General features: G+C 41.3%; 2 protein-coding genes across 5 annotated transcripts in view; one reads left to right on the forward strand and one right to left on the reverse strand.

Moving 5' to 3' along the window:
* The window catches only part of GRID1 (glutamate ionotropic receptor delta type subunit 1), a 1,864,061-nt gene that overhangs the window by 1,619,165 nt on the left and 219,997 nt on the right, over positions 1-24,899 (reverse strand). The window lies entirely within an intron of this gene.
* LOC117359086 (ribonuclease P protein subunit p20-like) lies at positions 1,153-20,169 on the forward strand. The gene is made up of 2 exons (XM_033941258.1): positions 1,153-1,411; positions 19,949-20,169. The coding sequence occupies exons 1-2, from the start codon at positions 1,153-1,155 to the stop codon at positions 20,167-20,169; spliced, it is 480 nt and encodes a 159-aa protein (XP_033797149.1).

The following is a 24,899-nucleotide window of genomic DNA, read 5'->3' on the forward strand; positions in this document are numbered from 1 at the left end:
GTTTCCTCTACCTCCATATCACAAGTAAGGTCATCATCAGCCATCTCAATATCTTCCTCACTAACCTCTGCCTGGGCTTGTTGCCATGAGGTGGACTGTGGCTTTCTGGTTCTCTGTGCTTGCAATCTGCTGCTTGCAGCCTGCTGAATGGCTCTGGCTTGCTGAGTCTGGAGCATGTGTGCACTCTGCTGACCTTGGAACTGTCTCCCCTCCTGTGGGAAAGTTACTCCCTTTTCTTTCACTACAGGGAGCTTAGTCCTCCCTGCAGGTGTGTTAGGGTAGCTAGAGCCTGTTTGGGTGTGGCCAGTATTCTGCTCTTTCCTTTCTCTGGCCCTATGCCTGCTGGGAGATGTAGTCTTTCAGTCTGTTTTCCCACAACTGGCTTAGAGAAAGCTAAACAAGATCTGCCTGCTTTAAGCAGGGCTTTAGGAAGTTTCATTGCTGGAAGGCTTGGCTTTTAAGTATTCCTAGGGGCTGCTTTGGGATTCTCCTTAGCAGGCTTAGGAATACTTTCAAAGGTTTTAACCGCATTTCCCTCTTCTGGCAAGGCTTCCTCGCTAGGAACAGGGACAGCCCTGTGACAATACGTATGAGATAGAATTACATACCAAGGAAGCAATGAATACAGATCTCTCTCATGCATATTCATTGTCGATATCCTGAAAACCCAACTAGATGGGGGTACCCAAGAACTGGTTTGAGAACCACTGATCTAGGAATCTGAAACAGGAGTGTTTTGTACTTCCCTCCGCTCCCCTCCCAGTGCTGCTCTAGTTTCAAAATTGTACCAATAATTCCACACACAGTGATACTACCACTATGAGGGTCATCCTTCCATGTTAGAAAAGATTCCTTACAGTGGTATGCAAAAGTCTGAAACCACTTGTGAATTTTGTTTTCTTTCAACTTTCTGGCCTTATATTTTCAATATTTTTAAGATCACTTGTTTCTAATTTTATAATTTTGTTAATACTGGAACATAGTTACTATAACTTTTACAGATCCTGCTTCAAAACTGGATTGAGACTGTACAATCAGCATGCATTATTTCTGACCAATCAGGAGACTACTTTTGTCTGCCAGTCACAGTCCAAACAGGGCAGCTATAAAAAGTGTGGGCTCTTTGGGTTTCATACACTTTCTGCATCAATCATGAATAAGATTCGGAATCTGACATTGGAGGAGAGTGTTCATGTGTCAGTGATGAGCGAGGAAGGATTTTTGTGCTGTCAGATCACCAGCAAAGTTGGCTGCAGTCACAGTGCAGTAGTAAAGATTGTACAAAAGAAGAGAGCGACGAGTTCAGTGGTAGACAAGCCTCAGTCTGGTCATCTACATGTATCAACATCATGTCAAGACCGTACACTTCAACGCATTTCATTGACCAATTGCAATTTGACATCACCTCAGCGTGAGTGGTCAGATGAGTAGCATGTCAGTATCAGTTCATCAACAGTTTGTTGCCAGTGCCTGCAGTTTGGTCTTAGGGCTGCAAAGCACGCAACAAGCCACTGATGACTGACGTACAAAGGTGCAACTGGATCAAGTGGATGTAGAAGTACTTAAGCTGGACATGTGAAATGTGGGAAAAGGTGCTTTTCAGCAATGAAAGCACCTTCTGCTGTTTAGTAAATAGACCCACACCTACGTGAGGTTTCCTGGAGAGAAGCTCAAGCCTGAGTGCCTCAATCTCACTGTGAAACATCCTTTGAAGGTCATGGTCTGGGGCTGTATGGCTGCCAGTGGCATCAGACATCTGCACATCATTGATGGAATGGTCAACAGGACAAAGTACATCACAATACTGCAAAAGTGCATGGTGCCATCAGCTCAGCATCTGCTTCCAGACCTGTCTTTTTTCCAAGATGACAAAGCACCTGGCCATCGCTCCAGATAGGTGAAGTGTCAGAACAACATCATGACAATAGACTGACCTGCCCAGTCTTCAAATCTGAATCTGATTGAGAATTTGTGGCACAAGGTGGTCTCGGAGATATCCAAGAGATATCCAATATCAAAATGTGAGTCATTCATTGCAGCCTGGAACCACATTGTTACCCATGATCACCTCATCAAACTGGTTCACTCAATGAAAACACAGTACAGACAGGTGATCAAGAACAGAGAAAGGCCTACCATACACTAAGCCATCACTGACACACAAAATGACCTTTTTCAAGACCACCTACATGAATATGAAGGACAGATGACACTCGTATGTTAACGAAGTACATTACTCGATTTACAAAGAAAAATGATTTACATGGCAACTTTAGCAAACTCAGAAATTTAAGGACAAGCTAGAATAAAAAGTTGATTCTAATAGCCAAATGTATCCCTTATAAAGCCAAATCTATAGGGTCAGCTAAATATTAAAAGGTGAAAAATTTGAAAGAATGCAAAATTTACAAGTTGTTCCAGACTTCTGCATGCCAATGGAAGGATAATCTCTAGCAGTACTAGAGTGAGACTACCTCTTGGGGGTCAATCAGCATCATTTTGAATGCAGGAATGGGAGTGAAGGAGGGATCATTCCTAAAATACCAGTGTAAACCTCTACTACAGTGGTTTTCAACTCTATCCTGGGGGACCACCAGCCAGTCAGGTTTTCAGAATAGCCCTAATATGTATGGGGCAGATTTGAATGCCTGTCACCTCCATTATAAGCAAATCTCTTTCACGCATATTAATTAGGGCTAACCCAAAAACCTGACTGGTTGTTGGTCCTCCAAGACAGGGCTGAGAACCACTGTTCTAGTAGTTCCAGCATTGGTTGAAGAATGGTGAGGAAAAACGAGGATGGGGCTATTTTTTTGCGGGGGAGGGGCACTCTGGGGATGCCATTGAGGGTTGAAATGAATTGGGGGTAAGCTCTTTGGGGAATTGGGAAATCTCATCAAAGAGTGAGGTCTTTTTTTTTTTTTGGAAGGGGGAAGAGAGGCTGAAGGGGATACACAGCCATGGCTTAATCTATTTGAGCAGTGGTCATTCTATCAGTACAGAAATGTATTGAGGTGGTGTTAAGAGCAGCCACACATCAACACGGCACTGACCTACGTCCTGTCACAGCTGGCCATGCCTGCCCAATGCTGTTGCCATATCCATGATCCACCCCTACCCATGTTAAGTGGCAAGCATTTATTGGCCTACTATGTGTAAAACTCATAATAGCTGCTTAATGCAGCCTATTAAAAGGAGATCTGTAAATAAGTGGATCTTCCCCAGAAACCTTCCCCCCCCCATGAGCATTGGGAGCAGCACAGGCCATTCAGCGTAGCTCACCGCACTACAAACTGCTAGTGCAGTTTGATAGAAGAGGCCCTATGTGCCCTGAATATTAGCGACTAGCTCCAATCACGCAATTTAACCAGCGGCCAACTAAATTGTTTTGAATATCATGTAGTATGTTTCTTTTTTATCTTTTGTATAGATTCTGATTGTTTATAAGTGCTTATTTGATTATTATATTTGTATGTAAATTGTATTTCACTTTTTGTTGGCATGAAAAACTAAATAAAGTTACATATATATATATACATATATACAGTCATTCAATAAATGTAGTCATCAACATTTCTATTTGGCCATATCAGCAGGATGAAACACTGCCCTGCTACACTTTGATCACCATGTTGCCATGATAAAATCCCCTTAAACTCCCCATATGATCACATTCAGTGACGTATGTGCTTGAAGGTCTATCAGAACCAGACTGGCGTGCTCTATTTGCTGACTTAAAGGAAAATACAAACCTAATTTGAGAAAGCAAAGCAACTGGAAAATGAATCTCTCTCTATTTGATAATTGTGGCCAGATTCATAGAAGCAGTTCAGGCATCCCTCAAGGAATAATCAATAAGAGCACTGCGGAGAAATGTTAAGAGGCTTACAGCACAAAAGAACACATTCTCAATACCGGTTTCAATGAGATCTTATCAAATAAGAAATACCTTTGGTGACTTAGCAGGGTGCGGATTAAATAAAAGCTACCCACGTGCCCTACACCTTCACTTGTTGCAGAATGAGTGCGCTGGGTAATAGAGCTTACCTCCTAGACTCTAATTTTGAAACACACACTGGGCTTCTATGTTAACAGTGCTGCCTCCAACGTACTGTGGCTGGCTGCATCATACCCACCTCATCAAGGAGTATATCCTGTGTTTTGCTTCAATTATGTCCTACTATGTGGTTATGCACTGTTTTGGGCTGTGTTGGACATAGGAGCCAGTTCTGTGGGAAACAGTGGGCTCTGAGTACTCCCAGTTTTTAGCAAGCTTCTTCATTGTGTTCAGGGAGGGGTGAATTGTATTAAGTTTGGCACCTCTAGTCATTTCAAAAGGCTGGTGGCTTTGGAACTAGACTCTATAAATGGTCCAAAAATAAAACTGGTGCCGAAAAAAAATAGGTCTTAGTGCTATGTTATAAACAGTGTTTGTAGAATGATGTTTAGCACCAGAAACCATGTCTAACTTAGGCTATGCCATTTACACCAACTGACATGTAAATAAGGTGCAGATCCCCCCTTATTCTATAACATGGAAACTTCTCCTATAGCCACAAGCATATATTGCAGGAATGCCCCTGATCTGCCCATGATTCTCATGGCCATGCCCATTTTTGGAAGCACATGTAAAATTTCAGCATGGATCCCACAACTAACTTTGTGTGTGTAAATTTTAATTAAATCCAATCACCACCAATAATTACTTAAGATTTCAATTACCGGTGCTAGTTGCCTCATTAGTTAATTAAATTACGCATGCAAATTAGGCACGTGCCCAAATTTGTATACGCAATTTTTAGGGTTTTTTTATAGGATATGGGGGGATTGTGTCAGATATGTTCAAGCAACAGAAAATAATTTCCATTGCTGCTTGAATTATTGCATGCATGATGATGTCAACTTGTCTGCTTAAGAGCCGGGAATGAATGCTTAAGTTGTTTTTCAAATATAAAGATGTTCTTTTTTTGACGAATATTATAAGAATGTATCCTGATGTTTCTCATTCCACCCAGAAGAGAAGGAAACAATTTCTCATTTTGAGGCCTCAGGCAGTTCGCTTAGGGACAACCTTTGCTCTAAGATACCCCCAAGTGCGTATTGGTATATAAAGAAAATAGATACGTTTTCTATGAGCCGCAGCAGCTGTCTAAATTTATTTCGGATAGAGAACAATCTATATCCACTATATAAATTTTGCTCTTTTTCAAGATAGCTCAGGAAAAGAATTGTCCTAAGAGCAGTCAGACCTCCATTCTTTATTTCCTTTTGATTTAAATTCCTATGTCTTATTTCAGCTCTATTTTAGCTACGTCCCCTATATTGAGGACTAACTATACTTTGTAATAAGGAGATGTCTTCAAACAATTTGGTATACAGTACTCCCCCAGTCATTCGCGGTCAGCGATTCGCGGTCCCAGTTATTCGCAGTATTTTCTGACCGTGAATGACCAGGCAGGAGAGGGCAGCTGGAGAGGCAGGAGAGATAAGCCAGAGCACCGGTGAGTAAAGGAAATCACTCATGGTATGCTCTGACCACCTCTTCCTGCACTAAAGTCGGGCTTCACCAATCAGGAGCTGCGTGTCAAAGCAGCTCCTGATTGGTGAGGCCCTACTTTAGTGCAGGAAGAGGCGGTCGGAGCATACTGCGAGTGATTTCCTTCACTCGCCGGTGCTCCGGCTGCCCTCTCCTGTCTCCTAGAACGGAACCCCCGCGAATATCGGGGGAGTACTGTATTATAATTTCATTTACATTGTATTATTCTTGTTTGACTTGTAAGATTGTCAATTGTTAAAATTATAAAGAAAGAATAATAAAAAAAAGAGCCAGATGTGTTTCCCTTTCCCACTCCCCTTCCAGCTTTAAGCGAGTAACAGCATGCACAGAGGCATTTTCGAGTTTTTTTCTGCTTATTGGAACAAACAATTGTTTTGCAGGGTTCCTGAAGAAGGGGCTTTTTGCCCTGAAAACAAGCCTGATCGAAACATTCTATTTTTTCAGCGGTGGACATGAAATATACTTTCAACTAATGGTTTATGACCGCTGTGGTGAATCAATGATGCAGTGCTCAATATAAGCTAAGTATTATAGGGTCCTTTTTCTAAGGTGCGCTAACTGATTTAGCGCACAATAAAGATTAGCGCATGCTAAATGCTAAGGCGCCCATAGAATAAAATGGATGCCTTAGCATTTAGCATGTGCTAAATCAGTTAGTGCGCCTTAGTAAAAGGAATCATATGTTTGCTATTACAAAACCCTGTTCTCGTTTCAATTTTTGAGCTGATATCACGGGGCTGTTCTTTTGGACATTGTAAAAATTATTTTGTTAATTTATTCTATCTTACACTACATTATAATCACAATGACATTATAATCACAATTTGCTTTGCACATGTGTCAATTCCTAGGACGGTGTGCGGCTGAAAACATGAGTGAGGTAAAAAGTCCGGAGCCAAGAAGGGTATTGGAGTCTTGGTCTCTTTTTGAGGTCGACTTCGCATAACTCTTCATCCCACACAGTAGATTCACAATATTATTTAATATTACTTTATACAGCTACTGTTTTTCTTCAAGCACAGCTTCTCGTTAATATATATAGTACTCCCTCGATATTCGCAGGGGTTCCATTCCAGGAACCCCTGCAAATATCGAAAACTGCAAATACGGTTTTTCGCCTGGGGAGGCAGGCGAGGGTAGATGGAGCGCCGGCGAGTGAAGGAAATCACTCGCGGTATGCTCCGACCGCCTCTTCCTGTACTAAAAAGTTAGGCTTCACCAATCAGGAGCTGCTTTGACACGCAGCTCCTGATTGGTGAAGCCCAACTATAGTACAGGAAGAGGCAGTCGGAGAATACCATGAATGATCGGGTCCACAAACCGCGAACTGTGAATTCGCGAGGGAACACTGTATTGCATTTTGCTTCTTAGTAGTAAGAACGGATAGCGTAGCTGGTTTTAAGAAAGGTTTTGACAATTTCCTGGAGGAAAAATCCAAAGTCTGTTATTGAGAAAGACACGGGGGAAGCCACTGCTTACCCTGGATCGGTAGCATGGAATGTTGCTACTCCTTGGGTTTTGGCCAGGTATTGGTGACCTGGATTAGCCACCATGAGAACAGACTACTGAGCTTGATGGACCATTGGTCTGACCCAGTAAAGCTATTCTTACCATAGCAGTGTTTTTGAGTTTGTTGTAGTTTGAATTATTGCTTCAGCATACAGGAGAAGGGGTATGTTATACTGGCTGAGCATGTATACCTGGTTATATAAAACAACATAGATGTAATCCGAATGTTCTAACTTTTCTTTTTAAAGATGCCTTTGCAAACTGATTTTTTTATGTTACTACTCCATTGTACTTTATTATATTTTTTTTTAACTATTACTTTGTGTTTTTTCCCTGAATGTCTCTTCTTTACTTTAATGAATTGTATTTCACCCCTCCTTACCTAATGTCAAGAGTATGTTAAACAGTGTAATTTATTTATTTTTATTTTTTAATATTCGTATGTATTGTACTGTTACCTAACAAATGCAAATTTTAATGTGTACATCGCTTTGAAGTTTAATTAAGCGATTCATCAAGATACCTAATAAACTTGAAACTTAAACTTAAACTTGTTTCCTTTCTATTCTGCTAACTTTGTATCATATCTATATTCTTTCCATGCTGCTTATTAATGACATATTTTCACTGTGCTGACTTTTATCTTATTTCTACTATATGATTGACTTACTATGCTACTTAATGCGTATACTTCTAATATTGTATGCCAATAGACACACTACAGGATAATTCTGTAAGCGGTGCCTGCTGCATGTCGATTTCGGCCAGAAGCTGCTTTCATAATCGGGTATACCAATGCCTAGCAAGGACTCTAGGAGCGGGAAATTTAGACCAGGGTTTTAGAGGCCTACATTTCCGGCGCCTAGGGTCCTTATAGAATCGCAGCTAACGTCACTTAGTGACACCAAAATTTGGTGCCACCCCTAAACATGCCTACTTCTGGGCTTAGACGTCACTAGGCGACGGTCCAGGAGGCCACCTAGTGCCACCTATTTTCTTTTTTACAAGGTTTTAATTGGTTTCTAATGGCACAAGCAATTATCGCACCACTTAGAACCAATTAATACCCTTACGTTAGTCACTGGAAGGCACGATCTAGGCACCTATCAATGACTAACTTTGGTGGCTTTTTGAGAATCCGGACCTATGTGCCAGCAAATTGGCATTCATTGGTATACAGTCGCTTTGGCATTTTTGATAAGATGTTCATTTATATTTCTATGATAGCAATTTCCATCTATATTTCAGATTCCTGAGGCAGGCCTTGTGGCCGAAATATAAATCATGTCGAGTCGACCTTTTGCATTAATAAATTCACCTATTGAAACCTATTATAGAGGCTCTAAGTTAATTTGTCTCCTTCGCTGTTTTGTTTGTCTTCTGTTTTGTGCTGTACTTCTAATATTGTTTCAAGTTACTCCTATTTCTTGTATTTGGCTTGTCATCACCAAGTTTATTTACCTCATTGATTAAGTTTAAGCTTATGTTTGATCATTTCACTATTTTAAGTTTATGTGCTGTACCTGCTACCCACAATCTTGGATGATTAATAAATATATATTAAAAAGCACCCAAGAGACTACACTATAAACATTACATGAGGATAGAAACCATTTAAAAGACCCTGGAGATTAATGCAAATGGTGACACTTCTGTTTTATGTCCAGTGAGAACGGGATGTATCATTGCTGTGGCTGTTTCTGATTAAAGGAAAAGGAAAGACATTTTGGAGTTTAAAAGACTCTCTGCATTATCACAATGCACACTGTGACAGGCAGGAACCTGTCATGTCCAAAAACCCAGCACTTAGATCAGAGCAGGCTGAAAGCAAGCCTATGCCCAAGGAGAGAGGCAGGGCTATAAAGCCCATTAAGAAAAGTGAAGCTCCCCTGGGAACACAAAAACTAGAAAACAGGGTGGGGAGGGCTCCAAAAGCTAACCCTATTATTTTGTTTCCTCACCCAGAGGGAAAACTGAGTGTTCCAATAGCAAGGCTGCTAGACAAAGAGAACGGGAGGTATTAGCAGTCCCAGGGAGCCTCAGACAAGTAGAGAGAAAGAGCCAGCCCTGCAGGTAAATAAATGCCCTGCAGCTGTGCAGAGGAGAGAGGAGCAGTCACGGCTCGGAACTCCAGGCCATGCAGTTCCTCTCAGCAGGCAGACGGGCTCCCCACAAAGGACGATTTCTTTACCAATACCCAGCAGGAAAGTGCAGGAAGACAGCGGCCAGAAAGACAGATATTTGGCACTCAAAGTTAAGCCTTATTGGGAAGAAAAATATTTCTGTAAGGGGGAACTACAGTAGAAGCAAGTTCTGAGAAGCCCTGAGAGGGAAGAAGATAATTTTATTGACACAGAAGAATATAATCTCTCTCTCAGTGACATAATGTGGGATATGGATTGCACTCCTGAGCAAGGGTATTTTATGTAGGAGTGCATGTATGAGTCATGTGACCATACGTCCCGTTTTGAACGGGACTGTCCCTTTTTCAGATCCCCTGTCCCGTTGTCCCCACGCACAGCTTCAGAACACTGAAATGTCCTGTTTTTAGAGACGGAGTCCTGAAGCTGTGTGTGGGGACAATGGGACAGGTGATCGCTGAGAATGGACTCTCTCCCTGCTTCCCCGCCCGCCGCCGCAACAACTTCTGCAAAGGCATGTCCAGGCGCTGGCCCAGAAGGCTTCTCCCCGACATCAATTCTGACATCAGAGAGGAAGTTCCGGGCCAGCCAATTGCTGCCTGGCTGGCTCGGAACTTCCTCTCCAACATCAGAATTGACGTTGGGGAGAAGGCTTCTGGGACAGCGCCTGGACATGCCTTTCCTGCGGTTGTTGTGGCAGTGGCAGACTGGAACCAGCAGCAGGTGGCGGTGGTGGACCGGGTGGGGGGGGGGAGCAAAAGAATCGGCAGTAGGCCAGGCTTTGGAGGAAAGGAGGCAGACAGGCAGGCAGGCTGGCTTTAGCGCAGCAGGGAGGAAGGGAGATAGGCTGGCCGGCTGGCTTCAGGGGAGGGGGTGGGACAAAGGCTGGAAGGCAGTGAGGGGGACATAGGAAGGAGGGAGGGAGGAAGGAAAGAAGGAGAGAAAGAGGCAGAGAAAGGGGGGGGGGTTGTAAGCAAAAGAAAGACTAGAAAAGAAAGGCCTGGACCAAAGGGGAAAAACAGGAGGCAGATGCAGGACAATGGGAGGTTCAGACAGAGGGGGAGAGACCCTGAGGGAGGAGGGAGATAGAGAGAGACCTGGAACAAAGGTACAAAGGAGAACCTACATTGGATCTGGAGAGGGTAACAGAGAGAAAGACCTGTCCTGGCCCCAAAAGGGATTGTGAAAGAAATGTTGGATACAAAAGAAAGAAAGAGAAAGAAAAATTGGATGCATAGTCAGAAGGAAGTGCAACCAGAGACTCATGAAATCACCAAACAACAAAGTTAGGAAAAATGATTTTATTTTCAATTTAGTGATCGAAATGTGTGAGTTTAGAGAATTTATATCTGCTGTCTATATTTTTCACTATATTTGTCTATTTTTCTATAGTTACTGAGGTGACATTGCATATTTTAAAGTCATCTGCCTTGACATCTTTGAAAAAAAAACCAAAACTCGTAAATGATAATTAACGTTTTCTCTGGTTACAGTGTGCTTTGTGTTTTGTTTTGTTTTTAAATTTTATGGTTACCATTATGAATTAATAAGATTGTGTGTACATGAAAAATTAATGGAAGAAATTGGGGGCGGGACTGAAAATTAATAGATGTCCCGTTTTGATGAAAAAAATAAATGGTCACGTTATGTGTGAGTGAAATAAAAGGAAGTTAAAGTTTGCTATAGTTTATGTTTAAAATTCTGATCCTGAATTGAGGTTTGAAAGGAATAAGTGTGCTTGAAAGCAGTGCTGGAAAGACAAAAGTCATGCTTGAAGGGAAAAGGGAAATTGTATGACTGTGTTTAACATTTCCTCAGTAAGCCAGGGATATGCCCTAATTGTATTAGGAAGAGAAACCCCTAAAAGATTTTTGTCAGCTGCTTTATATCTTTTGTGCTCATTTTTACCATACTTCTAATAATAAACTGAATATATGCAGTGAAGTAATACTAGGCAGATTAGAACAGCACTAAGCCAAAGTAATGTTTTGAAAGGAAAATAAAATTAATTTCAAAATAAACTGTCATGTCTTCCTTCTCTGTTAAATACATATAAACATTATTTTTTTTAAATCATCTTTTATTGTACTCAAAGGGGCCGTTTTACCAAATTGCAGTAACAAATGGCCTTAGCAGGTGCTTAAGCGGGTCATTCCCACATAGGAAGGACCCCTTTTATCAAGAAGCATTAAGGGTTTTTTATTGCAGGCTGCTACGGTAAAAGCTCCAACGCTCATAGAATTCCTATAAGCGTCAGAACTTTTACACAGCGACTCAAAATTTTTTTTTTTTTTTTTTTTTAAACCCTTTAAAAAAGTTTGATAAAAGGGAGTCTAAGACTATTTTTATCACATGGGTAAAATGGCTATTTTTTCTATTTTTTATTAGTGTAGAATACACCGACTCTCAGCCCCCAACACTAAAAAATTTCAAAGCTCAAATGAGTCAATCTTCTTTCTGTCTTGTTTCCATAGTGTCCAGCTTTTGCATCTATAATTGACCACTGAGAAAATGAGTACATGGACAAGTCTGATATTTGTTTAGCTTGTCATTTCCTTGCCTTTAAATACTTTGTCAAGAGCCTTCATTGAAGAGCTAACCAAGTGCTATTCTACGGAGTATTTCTTCCCTGCTAGCTGCTTCTTTGTTTACAAAAGAGCCCAGGAGAATGAAATCCTTTATAATTTCTATTCTATCACCTTCAAGCTCAAAATCATCATCATTTTCCATGTTTATGATCTTCGTTTTGTTTATGCCCTACCCCCTATTTTATCAATCTGTGCTACAGGTTTTTAGCCCGGGCTGGCGAGGTAAGTGTACTGATGCTCATAGCAATTCTATGAGCGTTGGAGCATTTACCATGCCAGCTCGTGCTAAAAGCTTCTAGAGCAGGCCCTTACAGGTTTTTTTAAAAAGACTTTTGAAGGTCTCTGGACTTTGAGATCTCTGGATTCAGCAGCCATGTAGTCCCCATGACATCACTCAAAAGCATATCTTTTTAATGTTTTGTAAGTTGTTTTTTGTAGTTTTTTTAGACTGCTTTTAACTGGTTTTATTAGCATATATGTAGCTTTATATTTAAAATGTTCTAGAATGCTGCCCAAGTAAGACCTTGGGCTTCAGTTTCTCTCTCTTATATTTTTAAGTTTTTAGACTCGTATTTAGTTTTATTTTGTTGGTTTCTACTTTATTTTGTTCCTTTCATCTACCTTATTCATAGTTTTACAGGGTTCTGTACATTTTTCTTTTAATTTTCATGTGGGCGAGTCAGAAAACATCTTGGATAGGAGGAGTTTGATAATTATAGAATCACAGCATAACTGTCTACTAACCTAAAGGCCTGGAACAATTAATTTTCATTAGAGGCCCTTCCTATCTGCGTGTGGTGACTGGAGATCGCTGCGGGGAGTTCGTTGCTGGAGGTGGGACCAGTGGAGGCATGGTTGATCACTGCTGGTTGTTGCCTAGGATGGGGCGGCATCTGCTCTCTCATTGGGGAGGGGCTGGTGGTGTCTCCGGATCCGTGGGGTGGAGCCATGCCGTGGACTCCTCCTCCTGGTTATCCGCCGATGGAGGCAGGGTGCTGTATTCTTCGGGAGCTGCCCATGAGCATCCGCTGCCCACAGAGAGCAGTGCGGCCTGGTGCTGGATTGTTCTATCTCTGTGCATCTTCTGCCTGGAAGCGATGTGTTGGGGCTGCAGCAGCTGGAAAGCCTGAACTGATATCGGTCCCGTCTGGACTTTTGCCGTTGGGATTATTTAAAATATGCTGAGGCAACAGAGCTGCCTCAGGAAATTGGACTTCTGTCAGATTTATTTGATTTTATTTTTACCCCTATTCTTTTAATTTTATTAATTGAATTTCCCTGAATTCCATTATTTATCGGTTCCTCCCTTCTGTTCCTTATTACAAATTACTTTAATTCATTTAGATATCATTTACATAGATGGTGCTCCTATCTGTAAAGATAAGAATTTCTAAGAAATATTCTATATGCTTCCTCCTTTCCTTCCTGCCCTCAATACCCTCTTCTAACCCTTTCCTATGTAATGTCGCCTAGAACTTGTATAGGTATGTGCGACGCACAAATGGAAGAAATAAATAAATAAAATAAAAGTAAATAAGGGAATTGGTTCTTGATGTTATTGTGCAGAGTGCAGTTCATACTAAGTAGATGCTATGTTTACAGTGACAAACCCCTCCCCCCCTCCCCCGGAGGCTCAAGGGCCTGGTGAGTGAATTTTGGTTCTTTGCAACTCTTTTACCTTTTTTTTTTTTTAAGAAACTGCTTGATGTATGCTGATGTATTGATCTCAAGGATGAGACTGAGCATTAATAACCTTTTATTTATGTTTTTTGCAGCATTGCCTATGGTAATGTAAATTGCCTATATCAGTGTTCTTCAACCTTTTTACACCTATGGACTGGCAGAAATAAAATAATTATTTTGTGGACCGGCAAACTACTAAGACTGAAATTTAAAAAAAACATTTCTGCCCCGTCTCCACGAGCTCGGTCCCCGCAAACCATCTGATCCCATCCGCACAAGCCTCAGTTATGAGATTATATTAAATGTATTTTATTAAAGTATAAAAAGAAACAATATTCTGTACAATTGTCATTTTATAAATACAAATAATACAGAGCAAGGATCAACAAAACCCCTGCCTCCCCTCCCCTTCACATATATTCCCTCTACTATCAAGAAACCTGATTAAGCCAAATTATTACAGAATGCTACACAGAACTATCATGCTAACAGAATACCGCAGTCACACATAGCAAGAATAGGGTTAGAGGAGTGCAACTAGGGCAACTGCCCCTTGGTCAGAGAGAACTTTAAGCCACTGTCTGGGCTTTGCAGTCCCCAGTTATGTCTAACACCAGCTCTAGCAGGATATATATTTCAAATCTGATACATTCTAATCACAAAATAGAAATAAAATTATTTTTTTTAACCTTTTGTTGGCTCTGGTTTCTGCTTTCATCTTCTTTTCACTCTCTTCCTTCCAGCGTCTGTCCTCTCTGTCACTTCAATCCAGCATCTGTCCTTTCCATCCACTGTCTGCCCTCTCCCCCTTCCCTATGGTATCTGTGTTCTTTTTATGCCCCTCTCCCCTTTCCATCCAGCCTGCGTCCCCTCTCTCCTTTTTACATGATTCATTCCAGCTTCACTGCTCTCTTCATTTTTATCTCTCCTACACCAGATCTAGCATTGTTGTCCCTCTCTGCTTATTTCTCTGTTGACCACTTCCCATTATCAATCTCTCTACTTTCTCATGCCTGTCTCTCCCCATCCCCTCCTCTAATCTCCTTGCCAGCTGTTTCCTTCCTTTTTCCCTTCTCCCTTCCCTCCTCCTCCTGTCCAACAGTAACGTTCTTCCCTTCCCTTTCCCTCCTCCCCTCCCAGCAGCATCTCTCCTTCTCCTTCCCTCCAGGTCCAGTAGCAGCTGTCCCTTTTATCCCTTGTCCAGCAGCTTCCCAGACTCCTTTCCCTCTTTCTCTCCCAGCAGCATCTCTCTTTTTCCCTCTCTCCAGGTCCAGTAGCAGCTGTCCCTTTTTTTTCCCTTGCCCAGCAGCTTCCCAGCCTCCAACAGTGGCTTTCTCCCCTCCCAGCAGCTCTCCATACTTGCCAGCGCAGCGATTCACTAAGGAAGCCTTGGGTCCGTTGATGGGTCGCACTGCCTCCGAGGAAAGAGGAAGTTGCATCATCAGAGGCGGCCGCGACTCAGCAAAAGCCCCAAGGCTGCTAAAGTAAAACACTGCGCTGGCAAGTTCCGAGTGCTGCTGGGAGGGGAGAAACTACTGTCGGAGGCTCCCCATGATCTCGCCAGCCCTGCGCGGACCAGCAGGAAATTGAAGCTCATCAATCTCGACGGCCCTACGTGGACTGGCAGGAATTTTCTGCAGACCGGCACCGGTCCACACACCAGCGGTTGAAGAACAGTGGCCTATATCATACGGGGATGTAATTTGCATGGGTTCCCACACACATTTATTAGTGTGTTATGTCACTTTGCAAATTTTTTGAAGCCTGTGTTTTTATTTACTTATCTATTTATTCAACTAGTACTGATTATCATGCGCTTTAATGTTAATGTTTATCGTTTCTTAAACTTGATATACCGCCTTAGTTGCAGCACAACCCAAGGCGATTTACAATAAAATATATCAAATAAAACCAAAAATAAAAAGGAATGCCATTAAAATAGGATAGTCCACTACTTTCATACAGAAAACATAAAACCATTCATGGTCTATCACTGATTTATTATGATTTTCAATTATGATTTGGTCTTATTCAAACATTGGTTTCGTTTGTTCCAACAGTATGATTTAGCCTCTGAAGTAGCTCTCTCTGGGAAAACCACAGCTGTGTTGAGCATTCCTTTTTAACTGCTTTCTAACGGTGGCCCCCTTCAAATCAAGCTGCATTAGGTTGTTTTGTTTGTTTTTATCGCCGGTCGCTATAGTAAAAGCTCTGACGCTCTTAGAATTCCTATCAGCGTTGGAGCTTTTACCGAAGCAGCTGGCGATTTTTTTTTTTTTTTTTTTTAAACCCTAGCGTGGCTTGATAAAAGGAGACCTATATCTGCCCCTACATGTTCATTCTTTTAGAACTTGAAGACAACTTGCCAGTCTGCTTTTGGGCTTATTCCTAAGAGTATACAGACTTTCTGATCTTACCCCCTCCCCCCAAAAAAAAATAAAATGATAATCCCCGTAAACATGAAAATGTAAATAAAACAAACAATTTAGGCCAGCATCACATTCAACCGAAGCTCTTTGGCACCCGTGGGAATGTAGCCAAGGGTTGTAATTTTAAATTCAATATGCATGCAGAGGAAAATAATATAATTAAAAGAGACTGGAGGAAAGGTGAATGAAGAATTAGATGGGTGGCAGGGAGCATGGGATGTAGGGGCTTCATTTTATTAGACTATATCCTATAATGTTTTGGAGCAGTACATTTACCCTTCCCCCCTTTTTACTAAACCGTAGCGCAGTTTTTAGCACCGACCATGGCGGTAACAGCTCTAATGCTCATAGAATTCCTTTAAGTGTCAGAGCTGTTTCCGCTGCGGCCAGCGCTAAAAATCGCGCTACAGTTTAGTAAAAGGGGGGCTTGGTGGGCTGGTTAATTTTCCCAGGGTTACCATGGTAACACCCAGGGATATGATAAAAAGATATCTAAAGGAAATATTAGGGGGTCCCTGAAGAATCTTTACAGCCATTCTCTTAAGCTTATTACTTGCCAAATAAAGTTCAAGATAATCAGTAAAATATTCCTCAGGAACCAATGAATATTTCAGCTTTATTTGGAATCATTGGATCATGAAATGGCCACCCCCCACAACATTGATTGTAACAGAGGCTCTTTCACCAAACAAGACTTGGATTCTGAGATTTTTCTTTAAAAATAAACATAAAGGGCTTCTTTTACTAAGCTGCGATAGCATTTTTAGCGCATGCAGAATTTTAGCGCGCGCTAAACCCGCGCTACACGGCTAGAACTAACGCCAACTCAATGCTGGCGTTAGCATCTAGCATGCACGGTAATTCTGCGCACGCTAAGCGTGCGCTAAAACCACTATCGCTGTTTAGTAAAAGGAGCCCAAAGAGTTCCTGGGTATAAAATTCAAATGTATCCTGATTTGTTGAAGGAAACCCAAAAGCAGAGGAGAGAATTTCTTCTTTTAAAACCAGAAGTTATTTTGTTGGGGGCCACATTCTACTTAAGAAATCCATGTAAGTGCATTGTATATTATTATCAAGCACTCAAATATGTTTTCTTTGAGACTTTTCATTTAACAACTTTCCTATCCTTGTCGAGGCCAGAGAAGGAAAAAAACATATAGCTCTTTAGTTAGGAATGCAATACTTTTCCTCAGCTACCTAGCTAATTCTACTTTAATATTTTATTTTCTTATGTCTTGCTATAATTACCGTATTTTCATGCATATAACACGCATATGCTTATAGCGCGCGGGTCCAAAGCATGTCTGTAAAAAATTTTATATAGCACGCACACACGTATACCGTGCATGCTGCTTTAACCTCCTCCCACTCCTGCTTACTCTTCTGGCCTGCGAACCGGCATCCTCCCCCCCCCGCTCACGTCACCCCCCCTCCCCCGCGATCCTACATCCCCCCCAGCACCGCAAAACATCTCTTACCCGATTGGGCACCGGCACCAGCACCAATGCACAGGACATGCCAGTGCCCAAAGATCCTCCCTCGTTGGGCTGGGCTGAGCGGTGCGAGGGAGATCCTCCTTCTTCCCTGTGCCAGGCTGGACTGGGCTTTGAGCATTTGCGCATGCTCAAAGCCTTCTGGTCTCGCTCTCTCCGAGATTCTGAGAAAGCCCAGTCCAGCCCGGCACAGGCAAGAAGGAGGATCTCCCTTGCACCGCACAGCCCAGCCCAGCCCAACGAGGGAGGATCTTCGGGCACTGGCACTGGCATGTCCTGTGCATTGGTGCTGGTGCCGGTGCCCAATCGGGTAAGAGATGTTTTGCGGTGCTTGGGGGGATGTAGGATCGCGGGGGAGGGGGGGTGACGCGAGCGGGGGGAGGATGCCAGTTCGCAGGGGGATGCCGGATCGGAATGAAAAAAAAAGTTGTAAAATGCGCTCACACGTATAACGCGCACGGTTATGCATGGTTTGTAAAATCGTATATAACGCGCGCGTTATATGCGTGAAAATATGGTATTTCTTGGATCTCATGTAATGAAGAGAACTTGAGTTGAATTAAGCCATTTTTATTTTCTTCTTATTGAAAAGTATATGACCCTTTACTTTGTAAGATATTTTTGTTCTTGTGGCTTAAATCCTTTCTGTACAAGTTTCATGCTTGGTAATGTAATGAAAAATCATTAAAATACAAAATTTTAAAAAAGGGAGCAGGACTTGGTGCATAATCAAATGTGTGCAAACAAGATAAATAAATTATGCACTTAATTTGATCACTCAACTCATAATGTAGCGATTCTTTGTTCTGAGGTATTTCAATGTATATAAACTCTTCTTGCTGTCTTTAAAAACTATTGTTACGTGAAGACAGAAAAAATCACTATCCTGCATTTATATGGTTTCCTACATAAAAACAATGACATGATAAGCATGTCATGTTTACGGTTAGCGATTCTGATAATTAGATTTACCATAGCAATTTAATGTAACAGGAAACAATCCAACAGATCATACCATAATTTACATTACTGAGTGATGAGAGAAATGTCTTTTTCTTTTGTGTACTTTCCATGACAATGACAAGAGAAGACAGCTGCCTGAAGTTATGAGTGTGCAATACACAACGGAAAACAGGGTCCTTGGATTAAAGAACTAGAATTAAATTATTTTTGAATTGTTAATATGTTCCTATTATGGCAAAAGCTAGAAGGATGCTAGGTTGCATAGGGAGATATATGGCCAATGGCCAGTAGGAAAAAGGAGGTATTGATGCCTCTATATAAGACTCTGGTGAGACCTCATTTAGAATATTGTGTACAATTCTGGAGGCCGCACCTTCAAAAAAATATAAAAAGGATGGAGTTGGTCCAGAGGAAGGCTACTAAAATGGTGTGTGGTCTTTGTGATAAGGCGTATGGGGACAGACTTAAAGATCTCAATCTGTATACTTTGGATGGGTCTCCATACCTTATAAAGGATATAACTCTGCTGGAGAGAGTGCAGAGGCGAGCCACGAAACTTATCAAAGGAATGGAACATTTGACCTACAAAGATCGACTCAGGAAGCTGGGACTGTTTACCCTTGAGAAGAGAAGACTGAGAGGGGATTTGATAGAGACTTTTAAAATATTAAAAGGATTTGATAATAGACCAAGAGGCAGCATTGCTGAAATATTCAGATGTGACACGGACAAGAGGTCATAGCCTGAAACTGAGTGGCAGCAGGTTTAGGACAAACGTCAGGAAATTCTGTTTCACACAGCGTGTGGTGGGTGCTTGGAATGCGCTCCTGGAGGAGGTTGTGGAGGAGACTACTGTACTGGGATTCAAGAGCAAGTTGGATACACACCTTCTTGCATATCATATTGAGGGATACGGTAAATCCGGGTCTCCAAAAAGGAGTACCTAAATGGGCTGCCACATGTGCGGATCACCGGACTAGATGGACCTCGGTCTGATCCGGTGAGGGTGTTTCTTATGTTCTTATGAGGGGAGACATGATAGAGTTGTTTATGTAAATACCTACATAATATAAATGTGCATGAGTTGAGTCTCTTTCATTTGAAAGGAAACTCTGCAATGAGAGGGCTTAGGATGAAGTTAAGAGGTAAAAGGCTCCAGAGTAATCTGAGGAAATACTTTTTTACGGAAAGGCTTGTAGATGCGTGAAACTGTCTCCCGGAAGTGGTGGTGGAAACAGACACTGTTTGAATTCAAGAGGGCCTTGGATCGGCAGGTTGGATCTGTCAGAGAGAGAAAGAAATGGATTGGCAGACTAGATGGGCCATTTGGCCTTTATCAGCCGCCATGTTTCTATGTTTCTATCTCATGACTAATGTATAGGACTTTTACTGTATTAACTGTGTTTATTTGTTCATATATATTATATACTGTATAGTATGCAATTTAGAAATTCAATAAATATATATGGAAACTAAAACTTAAAAAAAAATTATGATATATTCTAATCACAAAATAGAAAAAAAATTATTTTTTTATTCCTTTTGTTGTCTGGTAATTTTATTATTTAAATCACATTGGTCTCAGAGATTTGCATTCATGGACTTGGGCTAGCTATCAACCGAGCTATCAATGTTGCTCTTCAATTGCAGGCCAATAGTTTTGGCACCCTCCAGATAGCTGCCAACACATCCACTGTGGAGCTGGTGGACGACCTTGAACCAGAAGTGGATGATGAAGAACCAGCAAGTAGAACAAGAAACAATTCAGCTATCCACATCAAAGTTTACCACTTATTTTCCAAATAGTCCTTCTGTCTTCATCGTGGCATGGCTGGCTCCTGAAGGTAAAACAGGTGTGAGAGGAGATGGGGAGGAGATGCCAAGTCTGGGTCCAATTTTTTTTATTGCTGGAGCAAGACTTTTCACCACTCCCATGGGGCGGTAAAAGGTCTTGTCCCCATTCCTGTGGGGCATTACAAGGTCTTGTTCCCATTCCTGCGGTAAACCAGCTGCAAATTTTCCTGTTCTAATCAAGATAGGGTGACAAGTACACAGCAGCAGGGTTGGTGCAAGGGAACAGAAAATACTGATAGTAGCCAGTCCCAGAAGGGGGCTTATCATCCTACTTCCAGGCTGCCTCGAGTTTGTGATAATGTTCCTGCATCTGATGTGGTGCCTATTGCTTTTCAGTTTGAGATAGGTGAGTAAGACTTTCTGGATGAAAGTTCTGGGGATGATGGGGTATAGGAAAGGTTAGGGAGATCGAGCTAAGATGGCGTCGAGAGCAGACGCCTGAGAGGGAGGCTCTGAGCAGTCAGCGTTTCACTCGCGCCAGCACCAGCAGCCTTTTCCGTTGTTATAGGAAAGAGGAAGGGAAGCCCGCGCTCTAATCCTCCAGCGGCAGTGGAGGTCCCACAGCGTCTGAGGCAGAAGACCTTACCGGCAGCCTTTTCCCTCTCCGGTGAACAGGTTTGCACTTCTTTGGGGGGAGAGCCCGTTGATTTCGGGTGACCCTGGCTTCCACTCTGACCGGGCATCTTTAAGCCCAGAGCAGTGGCTAGTCCCGCCCCAACCAGGAAGCACACCAGTGCTTGGAGAGACTAAGCTAGCCGAACCCAGAATGGTGATTTCGGACCTCAGTGTTGGAGGCTCTCCTGTACCAACTTATTTGGGAGAAGGAACAGTAGAAGAACTGCCAAGCACTGGAGCAGAGGTGAGAGGTGCTTCTCGAGTTTCTTCCATTCATTTTGGGGTGCTTGAAAAACCAAAAAAATCAATTTGGAAGCATTATGGCAGGCCATATCAGTAATGCATGCTAACCTCAAACTTTCTTTTTCAACTTTAAGTACTGATTGTGGAACTATTTTTTTCCAAAGTTGAGCAACAAAGTTTAGCCTATACAAAGGTAAATGAAAAGTTGGAGAAACAAGAAGAAAAGATTCGAGACATGAAGGTAGTAGAAAATGAATTGGTGAAGGAAAGAACTTTTATGGCAAGGAAAATGGAATCTTCTGAAAATCAATTAAGAAAAAATAACCTGAAACTTTTCAGTTTTCATAAGTGTCCTTTGATTTCTCCATTGGAGATGGTAAGAAAGTACTTTACAGAAATTCTTGCTATTCCAACGGATAATTTGCCTCCGATTGTGAGAGCCAACTACCTTCAAATGAAGAAACCAGCAGGAGTTTCTACCCCTAATGAGGCTCAAGTTGATAAAGTGGTGGATATGAATTTAACAGCTTTTTTGGAAAGTTCGCTTGAGGTCATAACGGAAAGGAAAACCTTGCTGATAACACTTGCTCTGGAAAGCGATAAAGAATATATATTGTGTCTTTATTTTCGACATATAAATGATCAGTTTTTGGGCTCTACAGTGCGAATATTTCCTGATATGTCTCAGAGATCCCAGAGGTGTAGAAAGGAACTCTTGGCATTAAGACCAAGAGTCCTAGCCCTGGGGGCAACTTTTTTGTTGAAATTTCCTGTGAAATGCTTTATTACGTATCAGACAAATAATTACTTGTTTTTGGAGCCTAAACAGCTATTAGAATTTGTAGAATCTAGAAAGGGTGCAACATCTGTAACTTAAGATATGTAACTTATCATAATCCGGCTTTAGTGTCAACTGAGTATTGCTGTTTTCTCGCTTGATTAATTGTATAATTTATTTTTATTTCCAGAAGTCCGTTCTCAAAGTATTGTGGTCGATATAAGTGAATAGAAACTTTTCTGTTTTGTTTTTTCTTTTACCTTTGGGAACTATTGATCTAATTCAAGTTGTTATATATTATACTTGATTGTTAATAAGAAAAGTGATAAATTAAAAAAAAAAAAAAAAGGAAAGGTTAGGCAGAGCTCAGGATAGTAGGAAGGGATAAAAGGGACAGTTAGATGGAAGGGGCACAAGGGTTCATAAGTCTACAACCCCAATTTAAGAGAGCAAAAAATGTTTGTGGTATTTAAGGCACATAGTTAAATGATTGGATGTGGCGAAATGGAAGCATAAATGAATGGGAGATGACTCTTTGTGTGCTTGGGAGTCTAATTTAATCTAATCTTCCATTTGTGAGTCGCACACACCTATACAGGCTCAAGGCGACAGATCAAAGAGGAAGGGGAAAGAAAAGGGGAGGGGCATGGAGAAGTGATGGGGTATTTTGAGGATGGCAGGTTTAGTAGAAGTAAGAAGAGGGACCTAGAAGTAGGGGGTGTTATATATAGATTAAGACAGTTAATTGTCAGAGGTGAGTGTCTGGTAGGTCATTCCAGGTTTTTACATCTAGATAAGTTAACATAGAGTGGAAAATTTGCTTGCAGTGGAGGAATTTTGTGGATGGCAGGTTTATGGGTTCATGAGGCAAAACTAAAGGTTAAGCGGCCATATGAGCACTTAAGCACGCTGAAGAACAGCGATTCTGTAACAAAGCGCCTAACATGAAGCCACGCCCACGCCTAACATGCATAGTGCCTATTTTATTGAAGGCCGCCTAAATTTTTAGAAGCGCCTTGTTACAGAATCGCGTTTCCTTGATAGGCACCTAAGTTTCAATTAGTGCTGATTAAAAAGCTTAATTGAGCTTGTTATTCAGTTTAGATAGGTGCCTATCTAGTTGGCCGCCTCCAAAATAGGTGCCTAACATTAAGCCCTGGTTACAGAATTTGGGCCATAATCTTCCATTGCCCAGATACAAATACAGATTGTGAGCCCTAAGGACAGATACCTTCATATGTGTATAGCACTGTGTACTTCTAGTAGCACTATAGAAATGATTAGTAATAGAACAGTCTCTTGAACATCATTAGTATAAATCCAAGTCCCCTTTAAATAAAGAGTTGCATCTTGAACTTCTGAAAGCATACAAGGAAATCATTGATTTAGCAAAAAGAAACTACTTTTGCTCTCAGATCACGAAGGTGCAAAATAACACCAGAGAACAGTTTGATATGGTCAGTGGTTTACTGCATACTCCTGCTGTTAGCAGGAGACGTAATGAGCCAAATATTGATGCTAATACTTTTACTGCTTTTTCTCAAATAGTTTATTTGTCCAACACTGAATATTGTTGTCCGGCACAGCCCAGGGGACTTTAAATCTGATTCCGGTTTATTTGCAAGAATGTTTGATGTTTGTATGTGGAAGATGGACATTGTGGATCAGGACCTTAAAGTAATAAAGGCCGCAATCTATCAGATGGACCCTTGTCCATCCTAGTTGATTATATCAACCAGCAGTGCTTTTCTTGAGGCTGACCATGATAATAAATGCTTTCACATCAGAGGCCACAGTGCATAATCGCATAAAAGTAGCTTCAGTCTGCCACACTGGATGTTAATATTCGAGCATATGTTTTAAAAAACATAGATTCATTTCAAATCTTCCATCTGTGGGAAAATTGATTACAAGGGTAGTAATTCTGTATCTCTTGATAATAAAAATACGAGGAGGTGATAAAAAGTTCTGATTTCAACCAACCAACTTCCTAAATGTTGAGCGTTATTTTGCCACTGAAGCTGAAAATCTTCCATCTGTGGGAAAGTTGATTACAAGGGTAGTAATTCTGTATCTCTTGATAATAAAAATACGAGGGGGGTGATAAAAAGTTCCGATTTCAACCAACAAACTTCCTAAATTTTGAGCGTTATTTTGCCACTGAAGCTGAAAATCTTCCATCTGTGGGAAAGTTGATTACAAGGGTAATAATTCTGAAGCTTTTGATAATAAAAATACGAGGGGAAGATTTATAGTATGGACATTTTTGGCATCATTAATTGATTTGGCATCCTGGAGCACTACATTTTAAAAAATAAATCTAGGATATGATATTTTCAGAAATTAACTATTATATAACCACAGAGCAAATATAAATATTTACTTAATACAACCAAGATTTGTTGTGCGATTTTAAAATATTTCACCAGTTGATGAGCCTGTGCTAAGAGGGTGACACTAATAAACTGTTTGACTGAACCATGTCAAAATTAGCAAGCTCACTCAAAATTCACCCAGCTAGAAGCAGTCCCTACAAATGTATTTTTCTGAAGCAGTTCTATATATACTCTGAGGAGATAATGATCTTGAATAAATGTATTTATCTGCTTATTACACAGCCATCCACCTCTTGTCCTCCTCCTGCACTTCTGTGGGAGTGCAGGGTTCTTTAACAGTTTCTCAATCAGTAAGTGAACGGAGCGGTGGCAGGCACAGAACAAGGGTTCCCTCCATAGACAAACCTTCCCTATAGATAAGAAAATTTTGACATAAATTATCCATCACTTTCTAGAAGTGATCATTAATATATCTTAATACCACATATTCTGCAGCAAGGTTGATTTTGGGTATCTCACGCAGATAATACATCACTCCAGTGGTAAAACAACTGCACTGGCTTCTAGTAGCTCAAAGGGTTTGCTTTAAGATGCTATCAGTAATACATCAGAGTTTGTGCCAGTGAATTTTCAAACTTTGTGGGAGGTGTATCAACCGAGGAGGGCTTTAAGGTCAGAAGGTACTATGAGACTGACCTCTATGAAGGAGA

The sequence above is a fragment of the Geotrypetes seraphini genome, chromosome 4 (genome assembly GCF_902459505.1).
Source record: "Geotrypetes seraphini chromosome 4, aGeoSer1.1, whole genome shotgun sequence".
Classification (NCBI taxonomy): domain Eukaryota; kingdom Metazoa; phylum Chordata; class Amphibia; order Gymnophiona; family Dermophiidae; genus Geotrypetes; species Geotrypetes seraphini.